Source organism: Onychomys torridus, chromosome 6, assembly GCF_903995425.1.
Source record: "Onychomys torridus chromosome 6, mOncTor1.1, whole genome shotgun sequence".
NCBI classification, from domain to species: Eukaryota; Metazoa; Chordata; class Mammalia; order Rodentia; family Cricetidae; genus Onychomys; species Onychomys torridus.
In genome coordinates, this window is record NC_050448.1 from 101,293,559 (window position 1) to 101,311,111 (window position 17,553).

General features: G+C 36.5%; 1 protein-coding gene and 1 long non-coding RNA gene across 6 annotated transcripts in view; one reads left to right on the forward strand and one right to left on the reverse strand.

Annotated features, from left to right (window-relative positions):
• The window catches only part of Ugt8 (UDP glycosyltransferase 8), a 68,616-nt gene that overhangs the window by 28,054 nt on the left and 23,009 nt on the right, over nt 1-17,553 (reverse strand). For all 5 annotated transcript variants that reach the window (XM_036190223.1, XM_036190222.1, XM_036190224.1 and 2 more), the window contains exon 2: nt 14,730-15,553. In XM_036190223.1, coding sequence (XP_036046116.1) covers nt 14,730-15,551 — 822 coding nt within the window. In that variant the 5' untranslated portion in view covers nt 15,552-15,553. The remainder of the gene's footprint in view (nt 1-14,729; nt 15,554-17,553) is intronic.
• Nucleotides 6,304-17,496, forward strand: LOC118585545. The gene is made up of 3 exons (XR_004945208.1): nt 6,304-6,417; nt 14,982-15,104; nt 16,173-17,496. It is a non-coding gene; the product is annotated as an uncharacterized LOC118585545 (long non-coding RNA).

Consider the following 17,553-nt stretch of genomic DNA (forward strand, 5'->3'; position numbering starts at 1 on the left):
TCCACAATGATACATCCTCTGTAGACTGCTGGCAATGGTCGAGAGAAAGCCTGATCTGACCTAGTCTGGTGATCAGATGACTAAACACCCTACCAGTCATCTTGGAACTTTTAAATTCTTTAAGATTATAAGCCTGATTAGTGTTATTTTTCATTGTAAAAGGTAGACAAGAAAAGATAAGACGAATCTTTCAGTCAAGGTACAAAGGATGACTAATTCAGGCAATGGACAAGTTTAATCTAATAATTGCATCAAATTTTAACTTGATATGTTGTATTTTTAACCTTTCTTCTTTTCAGAGTTCACTCGTATACCTTCATACATTAGCTTACAGTCTACTGTAGTCTATTGTAGTGTGTAGTGGTTCTTCTCCAGCTTCATGATCCACCAAAACCACTCTCAGTCTTCAGAAATATCCCGTTACATTTTATTTACCTAATTTGTATTATGGTGTGTATGTTTAGATTTGAGCATGCTGTGTGACTGTGTAGAGGTCAGAGGGCATCTTCAAGAGTCAATTCACTATCATGTGAGTCCCAGGAATAGAACTCAGATTTAATGCTTGGAGGCCAGTTCCTATCCTGCTGAGTAATCTCACCAGCTCTGTACCACAGGTCTTAACACTAATGCAATGCTAGACAGTCATAATGTTGTAAGATCAAACTTTATATGACATCCACTGGGAAGTAAAGGTACTGGAAATTATTTTTATTTTTTAAAAATAGTATATTTTTCTTAGTCTAATATTTTAAATTATAAAATAACTTTCTCATTACTCCTGAGAATTGGAATCTATGATTTATACAATCTAAGTTGATGTATGCCTTTGGTTATGGAAACAGATAATCCTGAAGTGAGACAAGAGGAACAGTATCTACCACAGGGAGAGGAGAAATAAACTCTAAGCACATTGTGTTTTGAAATAACTATCTATAAAGCTGCACTGTCCAAAAGCAGGACTTATGTGTTTCTTTTTTCATCATGATTTTCAACTGACAAAATTCATTAGAAATTAATTCACCTTAAATATTATTCTCTAGTAAATCAAAAATTTGTCTGTCAGGTTCTTTGAACATACTCTAACATTATCAGAACTCTTAGAAGGAAATTACTATGATATTTAGAACAATGACTAAAATGTCATAATTAGAGCTTTGTTTTCAAGATGTAAGTAGCCTATCCTTTTGATGATATGTTCTAAAATAAATCTTCAGGCTAAAGAAAATTAGGCAATATATAACCCTGGAGTAAAGTTACATGTTTTTAACATTCAAAAAATATTTGATTTATTTTGGATGTGGCTAGGGTACACTTCAGTGAGTAACTATAAATGTATACCCCCTGAAAAATATTATGGAATTAGTACCATTGGGAATTCTTCTCTTCTAGGAATAAGCAATCTGAGACTCATGCCAAGGAGATTGAACCCACCCCTGACACTGCCTGGAGCTCCAGGACCCAAAGACTGGATGGCCCAGAGACCTTGTATAGAACCAAACACTATGGGAGGAAAAAACTGTCAATGTAAAGATGTCTCATAATATTCTGCTATACTCAATCATAAACTGGTCCCTAGCCCAATTGTCATCAAAGAGGCTTCATCCAGCAACTGATGGAAACATATAAAGTTAGGCAGAGCTCTGGAATCCTGCTGAAGACAAGGAGAAAGGATTGTAGGAGCCAGAGGGGTCAAAGACATTACAAGAAAACCCACAGAATCAACTAAGAGCTCATAGAAGCTCACAGAGTCACTGAGCCTGCATGGGACTGACCTAGGCTCTCCAATATATGTGACAGTTGTGTAGCTTGATCGTCTTGTGGAACAGTGGGAGCAGGGGCTGTCTCTGGCTCTTTTGCTGGCCTTTGGGAACCTATTCCTCATGCTAGGTTGCCTTGCCCAGCTTTAATACAAGGGGAGATGCTTATGTTACTGCAATTTCTACACCATGTTTTGTTGATATCCATGGGAGTCCTGCCTTTTTTTGAAGAGAAAAGGAGGAAGAAAGGATTAGGAGCAGGTGTGGAGAAGGGCTGAGAGGAAAGCAGGGAAGCAAAACTGTGGTCAGGATGTAAAATATATACATAAATATTAATAAATAATATGAAATAATCTGAAAAATCAATCTATGACATCTTAACAGTGATGTGGAAAATGCACTGTTATGACATTAAACCCATGTGAATAAAACCAGCCACTCACCAGAACTCATTTTCTCTATTTTACAACAGAATTGCTTTTCTTACTTCAGAGATAAAGGAGTTGTGGTTCAAAAAAGTTAAATAACCTCACAATGATATACAACTAGTAATATTGAAACCATTAAAGCCCATGTTGGCTTGCGTCAAAGTCTATTTTCACCCTAGCATCAAGCAGTCTCAGTTAATGCAGAGATGCTTTTTGTTTAAATCAGATGCTATGAAGAAAAAATAAGAGACATCAAAAGAGTAGGAAAACAAAACAAAGGGAAAAAGAGGAAAATTCACGACAGAGATTCATTGAAACTTAATAAAGTCCCAGAAGGCCACAATTTCTATGTTTAATGAGTAGCATTATGTTAAAAAAAGGGAGCCAGGGACACAGACTTGATGATAGTGGCTTCTCCCCACATTGTTTTGAGAGGTTTAGTTAATTCCTCACTCAGCTATGGCATCTGTACTATAGTCTAACAACGAATGTGAAACTGTTGATAATTAATGGGTGGTTGAAGCGAGCAGAGACTGATAGAGGGTAGAAGAGAGCTAGAGATGGCTGCCTTTCATTTTCTCTGGTTTATCTTCACAAATAAGGCCAGTGTCAGAATCCTAGAGCAGTAGAAACTACTTAGGTCACATGTTAAGTCCTTGGACACTTCATGCACTAAGGCATCTTATTCTGCATCCTTGCCATCTAGCAGTTTTTCATATGGAGGCCCTCAGCAAACATTGTTTACAGTAGTTTATCAACTACTCCAATAATATTTATAAGGGACTGGGTGTTTTCTTCTATAAAAATATCTAAGTCAAAACTTCAGGAAGAGTACCTTTAGCATAGACCTTGGAACTCCTCAGTGGGCATGGATTGGAAGCTAGAAAATTTACAGTAAGAGATAATATGAGGATAACAATAGAATGAGAATGGATGGGAAATATTGAAGCCAAGAAACTGAGTAAAAACCTCCAAATGATAGCATTTAATAACTGAACAAGCAGCTACTGAGAAAGATGCACTTTCTAATAAAATAGAAACTACTCAGCATGACAAAAGTTAGAATGAACTAGAATGTCAGCCATAGCAGTAACAGGGAAAGTTCCTTGCTGTGTCATAGGAGAGAGCCTTATATGACTTCAATGAATTGCTATAGAAATGATGGAAAGAGAAAAAGAAAGACTGAGGTAGAGAGGATATAGCAATGTCCCTAAAACCTGCTCAGGCTGGATTGTTGTTGTTGTTGTTACAACTCGATTCAAAGACCTAAATATTCTACCCAACATCATGTGATGTAGTTGTGTAACCTACTATGCATGCCTACTGTTCAGATCCAGATGCCAATGGCATAAGTACTACAGTGAACATCTTGGGACCCTTACAGAAAAAGCTCCTTATGATCCCTGTTTTTTCCCAGTTGCTCATGATTAACATGTCACAGTGTTTCCAATTTTCAGTTAATATGATCAGTAGTGTTTGCCCTCCTCATCAGGTTTAAGCTTCTTTAGAACACATCTAATCTGTTTCACTAAATTCTGTGTTATTGAATAAACAAATGATTTTAAATCTCGTAAGTGTTATTTTCTGGCTTAATTACCATAATCAAAAGTATACCTAGAAGCTGATTCTACTATTTAAAGCAACTATTATGCATCATTGTATATACATGCACATTCTATGACACAGGTGATCTCAGGACATCCACTAGAGGTTTAAAATATATACCATTAATCTAGTGGAAAGAATGTGTAAGGCTACAAATGTTAGCCTATTATTCTAAAGGTTAGTTTCACACAAAATTTTCAGTTTGAAGGTGGATTGCCATAGTCTGGAACCTACAGTTTCCACGAAGCCTACATGATGATTAATCTTGATTAATCTGATGGGATTTAGAATCATAAAATGGAAATAAGGCTCTTGACCAGGTCTGTGTGTAGGTTTCTGCATTAGGTTAATTGGTCTTGGAATATCCACTCTAAATGGGGAATGGAATCATTGCCTTGGCTGAGATCTCAGAATGTATAGAAATGGAGAAATTAAGTGGACTACATGCATTGACCACTCTGCTTCCTGACAATAGACTCAATGTGGCCAGCTGCCTCAAACTGCTGTTACCAGGTCATTACCACAACAATGGACTCTATTCCCAAACTATGAGTCACAACAAACCCATCCTTCTAGAAGTTGGTTTTGTCAGGTATTTTACCACATGAAGAAGAGGAGTAACTACAAAAACCTATTACTGAAGAAGCTCCTGTAGAAGATGTGTTGTGCTCCCTTCTTTGAAGGCCTAGAGTTCCATGATTAAGGATGTAGTTAAGAGGTGGGCCACTGTGGTTAATGCTGTCCTCTGGGTCTATGATACTAAATGGCCCAAGACCCTTTGCCCCTTTTGAATCACATACATTGTCTTGTTATTCTAGAGGAGCTTCTCTCCTTCTCTGATAGGTAAACTGAAAAGATGTCCCTGTTTATTGCCTTCATCATGTCTCCTTTTACTATACAGTAATTTTTTATCTTTCATGGATTTGGGAATAAAATAAGAGATATTTAGGAGATAGACAATTAAAGAAACTTAACTATATGAAAAAGGCTTAAAGGTGGCTATTGTGCATTAGAGTTATCAATTTTAGTTCCTGGATATTGAACATTTATTCCAGCCTTTCAAACATTGTTTAGATTTACTTTCTAGTTCTTAGTTGTAATTCAAATAAGACTCCTAAAAGGCTTGTTATTTGGACTTAGTAGGAGAAATGTACTTAAACTCTAGACTATTCTCTACTAATTGTTATTTAAAAACACAGCTTGTCTTTATTGAGTACATAATATATATTTATTTAAATAGTAATATTAATTGCCATGGAACACTATGGTAATCTTTTATTCTTATAATAATGCTCTATAATTTGTAAATATAAATATTCAATTGATCTACAACTAATGCTTTTAATATTGACAAAATCATCATTTTTCTAGGCTCATGAAAATGAAAGTAGTTCTTGGTGGCAGACCCGAGGCTCAAACTCCTGGATCTCGAATTAAGGCTCATACTCTTCTTTAAGGAACACAGGTCAGGCAGTATCGATTAATGAAGCACAGCTAGTCTACAAAGGCCAAGTTCCAGAAAAAACCCAACTGTAGCCTTTCTTAAACACATTAACGTCTCAGTATTGCATGTGTTTGGCCTATTTGCTTCTCAAGCCTAAAAGGGAAAGTTAGAGTCACTGGTCACACATGCAGTGACTGAAATGTGAATTGTATGAGCTTAGAATTTACTTTCTCCAGTAAATTCCAGTCACTCCAAGGACAATCTCACCTATAATCAGTCAGAAATACTAGTACTAGGGACATCTAGAGTATTCTACCCAATTGTTCTGAACCCCTATCTTCTGTCTTTTATTAGCCAGCCTAATTACACTGCTAGTATTGATTATTCTGACTTAACACCTTACTGTCATTCCCACTCAAATTTCAGCATAAAATATTTACTGCTCCTAGAAAGGTAATACGTTAGGTTGTTCTCAGCTCTTACCATACTGCAATCAATGAATTGAGTTGCCATCCCTTTTGCTACAACTCACTGCATTCAAGGTTTAGAAATATGGTGTCTTTGATGAAAGGAAGTGGACAGCACAGCAGTTGGCAGCCTGAGACACTGTAAAGCTCCTGGAGAGAGGTTGCTACAGTGGGATTTTGAGCTACAGGGCTCTGGCTAGGAGTGTCAGAAAGGGGAGGAGAGATCAGTAGATACTTTACATGCATGAAAGGGAGGAAGCTGTTGAAAGGAAAATTAAAATAGTGACGGTAAAGGTCAAATAAAGGTGGAAATATACCTAAGATTGGTTTTGTTTTAAAGAGAACATGATTTCTATGAAAGATTAAAAGTGATAAACTATTAGTAGCAGGTTAAGACATTTTGTTAACATCTGTCTGCTTGACATACCAAGCACAAATACCTATTAATGAAACCACTAATGTATGAAGAGTATTTATTTATGTTTCTCAAACAAAAATGGCATTGTAGCAGATTGACTGGGTGTGCTTTGTCCAGTCTGATTCTCTCATTAGAAATTCTCTGCATGATTAAATGCTAAGTACACAGCTGTGTAAAGCCTCAACTGGTAGTAACCAGTGGTGCCTAATACTGCCTTCTTAAAGCCATAGCAAAGTACTCAAATACTGGATGTACAACTTTGAGGCCCCATTCAGCTGAAAGAAGTGGTGCTATCAATGTAAGTACAGATTATATATAAAATATGCAAATAAAGTTAATGTAGCACTTTTCAGCTCTGTTGAAATTTATGTGGGATCAATAGACTATAACTCCCACTTAAGAACTTACACTGTTGAAATCACAAGTAGGCTAAGTCACAGTGTGAGCCCCATTAGATCCTAATTTTAAAAGCATTTAAATTTATTACAAAGCAAATCTAGTGGGGTGAACTGTATCATTTACATTAAAACATCATTATTACTTTGAAAAATGAAAGTAAGGTTTGGGGCACTCAGCTGAAAGTGGGGAAAAGCCATATATAGTCTAGTAGAGAAGCTAGTTCTTTTATCTTTACCTTTCTTATTTGTAATGGCAATCACTTCTCAACTATTAAAAACACCATCTTTATAACAGAAAATGAATCTAAATTACACATCACATCAATTACTATTTTAAAAATATAAAATTTCATTTTCACGCTTTACTTACTTAAAACTAAAATTAAATAACTATAATAAAAATAAAATAATCATCAGAAATTTACCAAAATGAAATTAAGTTTTTAAAAGCTTGAAGCATTTCCTTATATTCTGAAATTTTACTTAAAAGGTAAAACTATGAATATTTTATAAAATCTTATTCAAAAAACCTCCATCACACAAAGATGAGGCTTGTAACTTTTTAAAAGGAGAAACTAAATTATATATATGGTTTGAAATGTTTTAAAATTCTCTTTTAAGGTTGATCTTTTTTCCTGTATTTGTATATCTGTGTGTCTGTGTGAGTATATGAAATGTGTGGATAGGTGTCCTTGAGGGCCAGAAAAAGACAATGGGTTCCCTGAAGTGGAAGTTCTGGGCCACTTTACTATGTGGGTGTTGCGAATCATTTGGATTCTCTCTGAGAGTGGTACTCACTCTCAACCACTGAGCTACCTTGCCAGCTCCTGTAAAATTTTAAGAATATATTTCAAGAAAAACTCACAAACACTCCTTTATGCAGGGGAAAATAAAATTATTTCTTTTTTGATTCTCTCGTTGTCCTGTCTATCCTCTATGGTGTTTTTTTGTTTGTTTGTTTGTTTGTTTTTTAATCTCTATGAGTGTGTGCAACTACTACAGCAGTGGTTCTCAACCTTCCTAAAGCTGCAACCTCTTAAGACAGTTCCGCCTGAGGTGACCCGCAACTATAAAATTATTTCACTGCTACTTCATCACTGTGATTTTGCTATGGTTAGGAAACCTACTGTAATTATCTGACAAGCTGGATGTCTGATATGTAGCTCCTAGGGTGACATGACCCACAGTACTAGGAATTCTTTTGCTGTTGATTTTGTTTTATTGCATTGTGCTCAGAGAGAATACACTGAATTATTTCACTTTTTTTCTATATTTTCTGAGATTTGTTTTATATTCTAACAAATGGTCTGTTTTAGAGGAACATATATGGACTGATAGTAGAACATATATTCTTTAATTTGAGGTTTAATATTCAGTAGATTATCTGTTAGGTCCATTTGACATATTATAGCTTTTTATTCTGTTTCTCTGTTTATTTTTGTCTAGATCACCTGTTTTTTTTTTCATAAAGTAGGGTATTGCAATCACCTGTTACTGAATTTGAATTAGTCTCTATCTTGAATTCCAATAGAACACTTCTTATGAAATTGGTTGTGCTAGAGTTTGGTGCATATATATTTTCTTAAATGCAAAGTCTTCATGATTAGTTGTCCCTTGGTGGTTTCAATTTGTAATTACATGATTTAAAAATTAATTTATTTTTATTTAAAAATATTTAGACAATGTACTTTGATCATATTCTTTCTACTCCCCAACTCCTCTCAACTTCCCTATCCACCCAATTTCATGTTCTTCTTTCTCTTTCTCAAACAAAAACAAAATCAAAACAAACAAACAACAAAACACACCAAAACAAAACAAAAAGCATAAAAAACATGGAGACTGTTTTAAGTTAACCAACTATTCCTAGCCATGGGTGTGATTTAGGTGCACCCATTGGAGGAAACTGATTTTCTCTTTCCAAGCAGGTATCAGCTGCAAGTAAGTTCTTGGTTATGGTTGGGACTTGGTGTCCACTTGTCCTCAGAGCTGGGATTTTGCCTGGTTTGACCCTGTGCAGACTTTGTGTGTGCTGTTTCTGTCCGAGTTCACCGTGAGTCTGACAGGAGAAAATGTAGAGAATAGGTTTGAATTCATGAGCACAGGAAAGGACTTTCTGAACAGGACCCCAGTGGCACAGGCATTAAGACCAGGAATCAATAAAACGGATATCATGAAGTTTAAATACTTTGGCACAGCAAAATACATCAACATTTGATCAGACAAGCAGCCTAGAGAAGGGGGAAAGATTCTTTATAATTTATATCTGACAGAAGTTTAGTCTCTAAAATACACAAAGAGCTAAAAAAAATCTGAACATCAAGAAAACAAACAATTCAATTTTAAAATGGTGTACTGAACTAAACCAAGAGACTTCTCAAAAGGTGAAACACAAATGGCTGAGAAGTACCTAAAGAAATGTTCAACATCCTTAGTCACCAGGGAAATACAAAGAAAAATCACTTTGAGATTTCATCTTACCCCATTCAGAATGGTAAAGATCAATAAAACAAATTATAGCATTTGCTGAATTTAATCAATGCTGGTGGGAGTGCAAACTGGTACAAACACCTTGGAAATTAGTGTGGAGGTTCCTCAAAAAGCTACAACTCAGTCAACCATAAGAGTCACCTATACCAATCTTGGGCAAATACCCAAAGGACTTTACTACAGAGATTCTTGCTCAGCCATGTCCATTGCTGCTCTATTCATAATAGCTAGATATTGGAAATAGCCTAGATGTCTATTAACTAATGAATGATTATTAGATTTCAATAAACAAATGCTGTTTCTAATTATTGTTTATATATGTTTCATATATGTAATTAAATTTTCACTAATATATAAACTATAAAGCAGTGGTTTTCCACTCCCTTGATCACTTCCAGCTGTTTTATGAACTAACTATTGAAGGTGTACCCAGAAATAAGAATGTGTGTAAGGTGCTCAAAATGTTCTCTTTCTCATCTTATCTAAACTGGATGAAGCTTTTAAAAGATAGACAAGTAGAAAGAGAAATTAGAAAAGAGGAATATGATCAGCGGGGGAGAGGGTAACTATGGCCTCAGACAGGGGAGTTCTTATATATACCACTCATGAAAATGTCAGAAAGAAACTGTCTTGTATGTATCATAAGCAAAGACAGACAAAAATGGTTCAAGCCTCACTACTGACTCATTTACAATTTGACTGTAAATAAACCAGGCCTGGGTGAGACATCTCAGCAGATAATGGCATCTGCTGCCCGCCCTGGTGATCTGACCTTAATCACTGGGATATACACAGTACAAAGAAAGAAACAACTCTTTCAAGTTGTCCTCTTCCCTTTACATATACACCACAGTGTGTGCATGTATGCCCACACATGAACATGAGATAAAGTAATTCAATCTGGAATAGCAAGCTTATTTTCATCATTTATTATTCTTTCTAGACAATTAAAAAAATAAAACCTAGTGTTTTCTTAAAGAGAGATGTAGATGAAATCTTCAACTATTATAAAATGGACCTTTCTCTAATTATACACAAAGCTCTTCCATTCTAAAGGTATTTTTTTAGCACTTGCTATATTCACTGAACTATAAATTCAGGTCAATGTACTTCAGTAAGTTTATTTTACTATATTATAGATATACTGCAAGGACTAGAGGTGAGTGCCTGGGGTTATAGTCAGACAGGCAACCACCCCTGTGTCCCACCCCTGGGCACCATCCTGGGAAGACCTGCCCAACTTGGCCCCAGTTTCCGGCCAATTGGCAGGACTGCAGGCAGACCCTGCAGTCTCCACACCCTGTCCCCACACCCATTTGCACAAGACCCCAGCCACTTCCTGAGACTCAGAGACCAGCCCCCAGCTCCCATCCGCCCTGGAACTCCCATCTGGACCAGAGGTGAGTGCTTGGGGTTATAGTCAGAGAGGCAACCGCCCCTGGGTCCCACCCCTGGGCACCATCCTGGGAGGACCTGCCCAACATGACTGGTCACTGAGTACATCTGTCACATTGACCCATTTAGAAAAAGTAATTTAGGAAAAAAAGTCTGGGGGTCTTGTAACCTGAAAATGTTCCTGTTTCTTGTGTATCAAACTGTATTACAACATTTTTATTACAATGTTATTTAATATGTAAAATGAAAAAATAAGGTATGCTGTTTTTTCATTTAAAAAATGAGCACTCAGAAATAAATGTGTCAAGCTCATCCACAGTACCAAGTTTAATTTAAAAAGAGAACTGTTTGGCTTGGAATATGGGGATATGTGAAAAATAGAGCAAGTATATGAATCCAACAGCAATTTATTATGAAAACTATCACTGGTAGAAATATCAGTTAAAAAATATTTCCCTTAACACCACCAATGTTTTATCAATATCTAATTGAACGATTCTCAAGTGTACAATAATGGTTTAAGGAGTGATGCTGAGACAGAGGACTTAAAATTATGCTAAACCCTGTGATATCAACTTCAGACAGTAGAATCTTCGGATTATGTCAATAAATCCCTTTAGCTCATAATGCTTACTATGTAACAGACAGGTTATTTAATGTTACAATGCTGCAAAATGAATGGTGAGTTACTGACTACTCCCACAGTTTCTGAATTACTTTTTTATAGATTTAAATATCAAAAAGTTCTTTTGGCTTATTACTACAAAAGAATGCCAAAATGTTCTATAAACTCACAAAACAACAAAAACATAAAGCTACCATTTCCTGCCCAACTTTCATTTTGTGGTGAACATCTGAGCACAAATGGAATTAAATTGTAGTCTCTTCAAACATTATGGTCTTCAACTTTCTGTTCTCTGAATACCAACTTAACAGTGTGAAGACAACTTATAAACCAATAGAATCCATCCTAGGAAACCAGGTGGTTACTCAAGACACATTTCTAACTTGCATCTTGAATTATTAGATTACCAGGGTAAACAATTTCTCACACTACATCAATGCAACAGTTTATTATTAATAATATATCTGTGTTTATTTCAACCAGATCAACCCAGAATCTCTAAAATGTAAGAATCCAAATAGTTTCAAATGATTCTTGTACTAAGCACTCACAATCACTGATATTAAATAAGACTGAAGAAACAGTTATCTCTGTAGTCTTGAACATAATCGCATGTGTAATGAATAACATGAATTAAAAGGGTATAGTCATTTTGACAAACTAACCAATAGCCCAGAAATCTATGGTACAACTGCCTTGCCAGACTCTGGGCTTGAATGAGCCACTCAAACTCTTTGTATCTATCCAGCAAGGGATGGCCTACCATGTCTATTCTCTGTATTTTGAGTCAAAAAATTACTGAAGCTGGTCCAGATACTCACAATAGTTTCAAACATCAAAACACTCAAACATCATGAAAATTTCTAAAAACATCTTTTAGAAATCTTTCCATTTCTTCATCCCATGCTGCAAAATTCAAATCTCACTATCATTTCCAGACATACAGAAAATGAAATATGTTCCCAATATGAAATGCCAAGGCAATTAATTAACAACTGGGCGGTTGTTATTGAATACCATTTCTCATCAGTTGTTTGCTGGGCCCTCTTGTCTTAGTATCATAACCACATCCTGGAATTGTATGAACACCTGAGAAATTCATTCACTTTTACAACACTATTGTGTAGTTATCTCAGATATCAATGAGAGAAATCCCAGTAGGAAGATATATGTTCTAAGCATATAAAATTTCAACAGAGTAAAAGGAATCAAAAAGAGTAAGACAGACATTTGTCAAAATATCCACACTAAGTATAGTACACTGAAATGAGACTAATCTTACATTTAAAATCCAAATCCTCCATGCTACTAATCATGTTACAGTATAACACACACCAGGTATGTTCAACAGTATGTGTATCCCAACCAATAGAAATGAGCAGCTCCTGCTAATTAGAAGCACACTCTCACTAGAGTCACTATAGAAAATCCAATGAGAGATGATCTGAAAAGCTCATAGAGTTGGTCAAGCCAGTGTTACCCAAGTTAAGTCTAAAAACTTTTCAATTAATAAATTAGGTGAGGCTCAATAAAACCCACTGAAATAATTTATAAAAAACAAAACAAAACCCAAAATGACCTAGAGACAGTTTAGTGGTTAAGAGCACTGACTGCAGGGCTTACAAGAACATGGTTCTGCAGTTAAGAGAAATGACTGCTCTTCCAGAGGCCCTGAGTTCAATTCCTGCCAACCACATGGTGGCTCACAACCACCTGTTATGAGATCTGGTGCCATATTCTGGCATGCAGGGACACATGCAAGTAGAACACCATATATACAATAATAAATAAATAAATCTTTTTTTTTTTTTTTTGGTTTTTTTGAGACAGGGTTTCTCTGTATCTTTGTGCCTTTCCTGGTTCTCCCTCTGTAAACCAGGTTGGCCTCAAACTCACAGAGATCTGCCTGCCTCTACCTCCCGAGTGCTGGGATTACAGGCGTGTGCCACCACCGCCCGGCAAAAATACATCTTAAAAAAAAAAAAAAGGAAACTGACTCCTCCAGAGGACCCAAATTCAATTCCCAGCACCACAATGATCTGTAATTAATGCTTGTGGTGCACAGACATATATGCAGCCAAAATACCCATACATGTAAAATAAATAATTTTAAGTTTAAAAAGAAACACAATATTAAAACTAGTTAAGATGTGGATGAACAGAAGGAACCAAGGCAGTAAAAATAAACTCAAACTATAGAAAAACGCACATATACTATGTATCTTAATAAAGACAGAAAGCACACAAAATATAGTACAGTCTTGTATACCTACAATTTGCTGTTCAAGTTGATGCAACTCAAGAAATATACACTGAAACTGAAAGGGGGCATCAGAAGAGCTTTCTTAAGAAGAGACTGAGTAGATAAAGAGATAAAGTACTGAGACCAAAACCAATATTGCTGGCAGAGGGCACCTGGACTCACTGGAAAATGATGAAGCTGTGGAAAGAGCAAAGCTATCTCTGTGACATTATAAATGACCCTCTCAAGGTAAAGACAGCTTTGTTTACTAAATCCTTGAGGAGCTGCTTCTAAAATCTGACTTTAACTGTCTTTACGAAGGCGAGCGATACATCACAAGGTGACTCTTCGTGAACAACTGAGATAGGCTAAGGTTAATTCTCATCCTCTACAGTAGCTAGTGCAGCTGTGCCCTTGACACTCCAGTGACTGCATCAATTCAAGCTGCTAACCCAGCACTGGACACAAAGCCAGCTATTCCTGTGCTTCCATGTCACATGGACTATAACAAGGTATCTCACATTTACATTCCAGGCACCTGATTACACTGTAAGAAAATACTACCTGGTGATCATTTTTATGTTAATATCTACAGGAGACAATCTGGGTTTTCTTTTCATTGAGGGCCTGACAGACATTTTTTATTTAGTGCTCACAGTGGAAGTCAACCATTTGTGCAGGTAGCTATTTTCACAGATGAGAGAAAATAAAATTATATAAGCTTTACTACCGTTTAATTGATATAAAGCACTGAGTTATCATAAAGTTAGAAAACTTAAATATATATTCCTGCTAGTTTAGGTAGCTAACTAAAACAAAATATGATAGAAAAAAGATTTCTGAAGAACAATGGACTGATGGTTAAACTAGCAAAAAGGTAAAGAACGCAGTTTTGAGAAGCCAGATATTTTTAACGTACCATTAATTCAGTCTTTGAATATGAAACTGCACTAGGGCATGCTTTTCTTAAAATGTTATATTTGTTATTAATTTAAATTAGTTGATTTACTACTTTGAAATTAGTACTCATTTTTACTATAGAATGGAAATGTTCTAGTCACTATAAGTTCCCAAAGAAGTACCTTTATTCTCTCCATTTTTATTTACCAAATACCGTGCTCTGCATACTATTTGTGGAGAACAGGGTGTTTAATTAAAAGCAAAATAAATTATGCTTATTAAAACTAAACAGCTAAGTGTATTCTCATAGACTATAGTCATTATTTAAAAATCTATTTTCCATTCAATCTATTGCCTAGACAGGACAGAGAGCCTCTTGATACTATAGATATGTTCACCCAAAGCAGATGATTTCCAGGGAGGTGAAGGATCCACAAATAAAGAGGACTGATCAGCTATGGGCTCTTAAAGTAATACTAACCAATACTTTTTCTTTCAGAAATAAAAACTGATGCTTATTTTTAAAAAAAAAAATTACCAAGAAGTTCAGCAAACCTTACTTCTGGCAGTGGGCTGGCCGGCTTTGTTAGGATTCCTCCAACGTACACAACGTTAGGCAGGGTGGGTCTTGGAAACTCCAGTGCTACATCAGTACACAACATCCATAGGCTGGACCCATGAACCAAATCATACATGGACTTCGCAGGCAGCAGGTTATACTTCTGCATGATCCTCTCATATTTGGGAAGAACCAGAAAGCTAACCCCCAGTCTGGAAATGAGGTAAACGCCAGTATTTTTCATCCTTTCCAGGAAGTTCATGCGGTCTGTGAGGAGTGAGTTAAACTCTGGGACATAAGCTAAAGGAGCAGGGGCTCCTACTTCAGCAGGATACCAAAGGCCAGTAGAAAATACAGCATATTTAACTCCTAAGAGGTGAGCGATCACAAATCCACACATATCATTGGGGTCCACAAGTAGCAGGTCAAACTTTTCTTTTTTCAAACCCTGGATTAGGGCTTGGTTGCCAACCATCATGTCACAGTTCTTAGTATAGTGGTCCAGTATGTCAACCAGTTCAACTGCTGTCAGTCTTCCAGAGAAAATATTCCGCATTTTAGATTGAAGGAAAGCGTCTGAGGTGGTACTGTTGAAGATCCCTGGGTATCGCTGGAGGCTGTAGTGATTAGATGGGGCAATGTCTCTGCCTTCTGAGAGGAGGAACACTGTGTGGTGGCCTCTCTCGTGCAAGGCTGACGCTAGTGTCTTGAAAATGTACAAATGGCTTTCAAACATAATTGGCGGCACAATGATGATTTTGGCAGCCCTTGCTATTCCAACAGCACTCCATAGGAGCATGAAATATGTAGTGTAAGACTTCATAGCTGTAAAGACAACCAGAAAATGACTTAAAACAGGATAGACAGATAGCCATTCAAAACCACCACAAAGATTTCATTTCCCAAAATAGATGGTGATCTTTTAAAAATTAGCCTAATATTGTTCCAAAGCAGCCTTCGCTTAAATAAAAATTACTATTTAAATACAGAATTGGAAGAAATTGACATACAATACCCATCAAGACCAATCTGAAATACATTATTTCATCAGTAAACAAGAACATTTTAACTCAGATAATAACTTCTGCAAGGCCTACAGACAAGTGATAGTACTTCTTTGAACACTATCTATGAAACAGTATTAAAAAATTCTTATTCTTAATATATGTCAATGTTAATTCCAGGAAGAGCGACAATTTTTAATTTTCAGGTATATCAGTATACATTGCTACTTAAATCATTCTAATTTACTGGTAACATTCCCACTGTGATTAAAGGTTTCCAATAAGAGGTCACACTTATTATTAAGTAGTAGTTCAATAATTCTGTAGAAAATGTATTTCCCTCAGGTAAAATAATATTTTTTTAAATCACTACATATGCTAAATATCCTGACAGTCAGTATTTTGTAACATTTCATTTGTTTTATACTGTGTTAATTCAGGGCATCACCCAAGTGAATGTCTTTCAATAGAAAAGTCCAAGAAGAGTGACTGCGTATTGAAGACGGGTTTGGTGAATGAGTGCGTCCCAGACCGCACTTCCTACATTCCACCTTCAGCTAGAGCGCCACCTCAAGGCAGACTGATGGACATGTCAAGACACATGTTATAAATTCTAGGGGGGAGACTTATGCAAAAGCAGGTATGCCATAAACACTGTTGTTTCCTGTCATCATGTGCACACCCAAGATCCACTTAAGGGTGGCAGACAGCCACTCTTCTACTCTGCTGGACTGACAGTGAGTGTGTACTTCCACCACACTCAAAGCCATGAACTGATCATAAATTGAACAAAAACAATAGCATGGAAACAAACACTTCCTCTGTGTTTCTTACTTTTCCTTATCTTAGTATATTATTTCAGTCATTACTAAAAATTAAGAAGAAATAACATAAAATACTTTGCTTCAATGAACTTATGTCCTAGGATAGCATTGTCCAGGAAAATATTCTGTGAGATGAAAAATGTGTATGCCTGTTTTTCTATTGGCCATTCTACTCACCAGTAACTACTGAGCAGTTTTATGAGGCTAGTAAGAGTGAGAACTGAAATCCAAATAGTATTAATAGTTCAGCTACAGTTAGCTGATGAGAACTGTCCTTAAAGAAAAAATTAAAACTACTGACTCTATACAGTGATTTAAAAATTACTATTTAGAAATATCAACATTCTCAAGGCAAAACGACTTCTAGAAATAATGTCTACCATGCCACCCATAAAAAACAGTGACTCTGAGAAAGCAGAATTATTTAAGCAACCATGTTTCTCTACTTAAATACAAAATCAATTATGAAAAAATCATGGCAGCACCTGAACACAAGCACTGTAAGCATCACTGTGTACATAAGAGGAAGAACCACAGCTAGCAACAAATGCTGAAGCTCTCCTGGTTCATAGTCACCTGAGCACATCCACTGGACTTTATCTCCTGGTATTTTATACAATACCTTATCCTAATACTCATCTGTGCTTCAGGAAGACTGTTTATTAAAAACTGTATAGGTGAAGGTGGACTGGAGGAGACAGTGGTACAAAGAGAAGAGGGAGAGGGATCCCAGTAGATGAAGGGAGATAGAAGGAAAGAAGGGAAAGGAAAAGGCTGGGAAAGGCTCAGGGAGCATAGTAAGAGCTCAGAGGAAGGGAGTGAAAGGGATGGAGGGACCCATGTGCTCCCTGCTGGAACTGGCTGTTGGAAGAGGTGTAAGCTTATGTCCTTACTGGGAGGAGGGAAGGGGTGGCTGGGGAGTGAACAAAAAGAGGAAGTGACAGAGCGTCTTGCTAAGGTGGGGGAAGAGTTTGAGGGTGGCAGGTGTGGAGGGAAG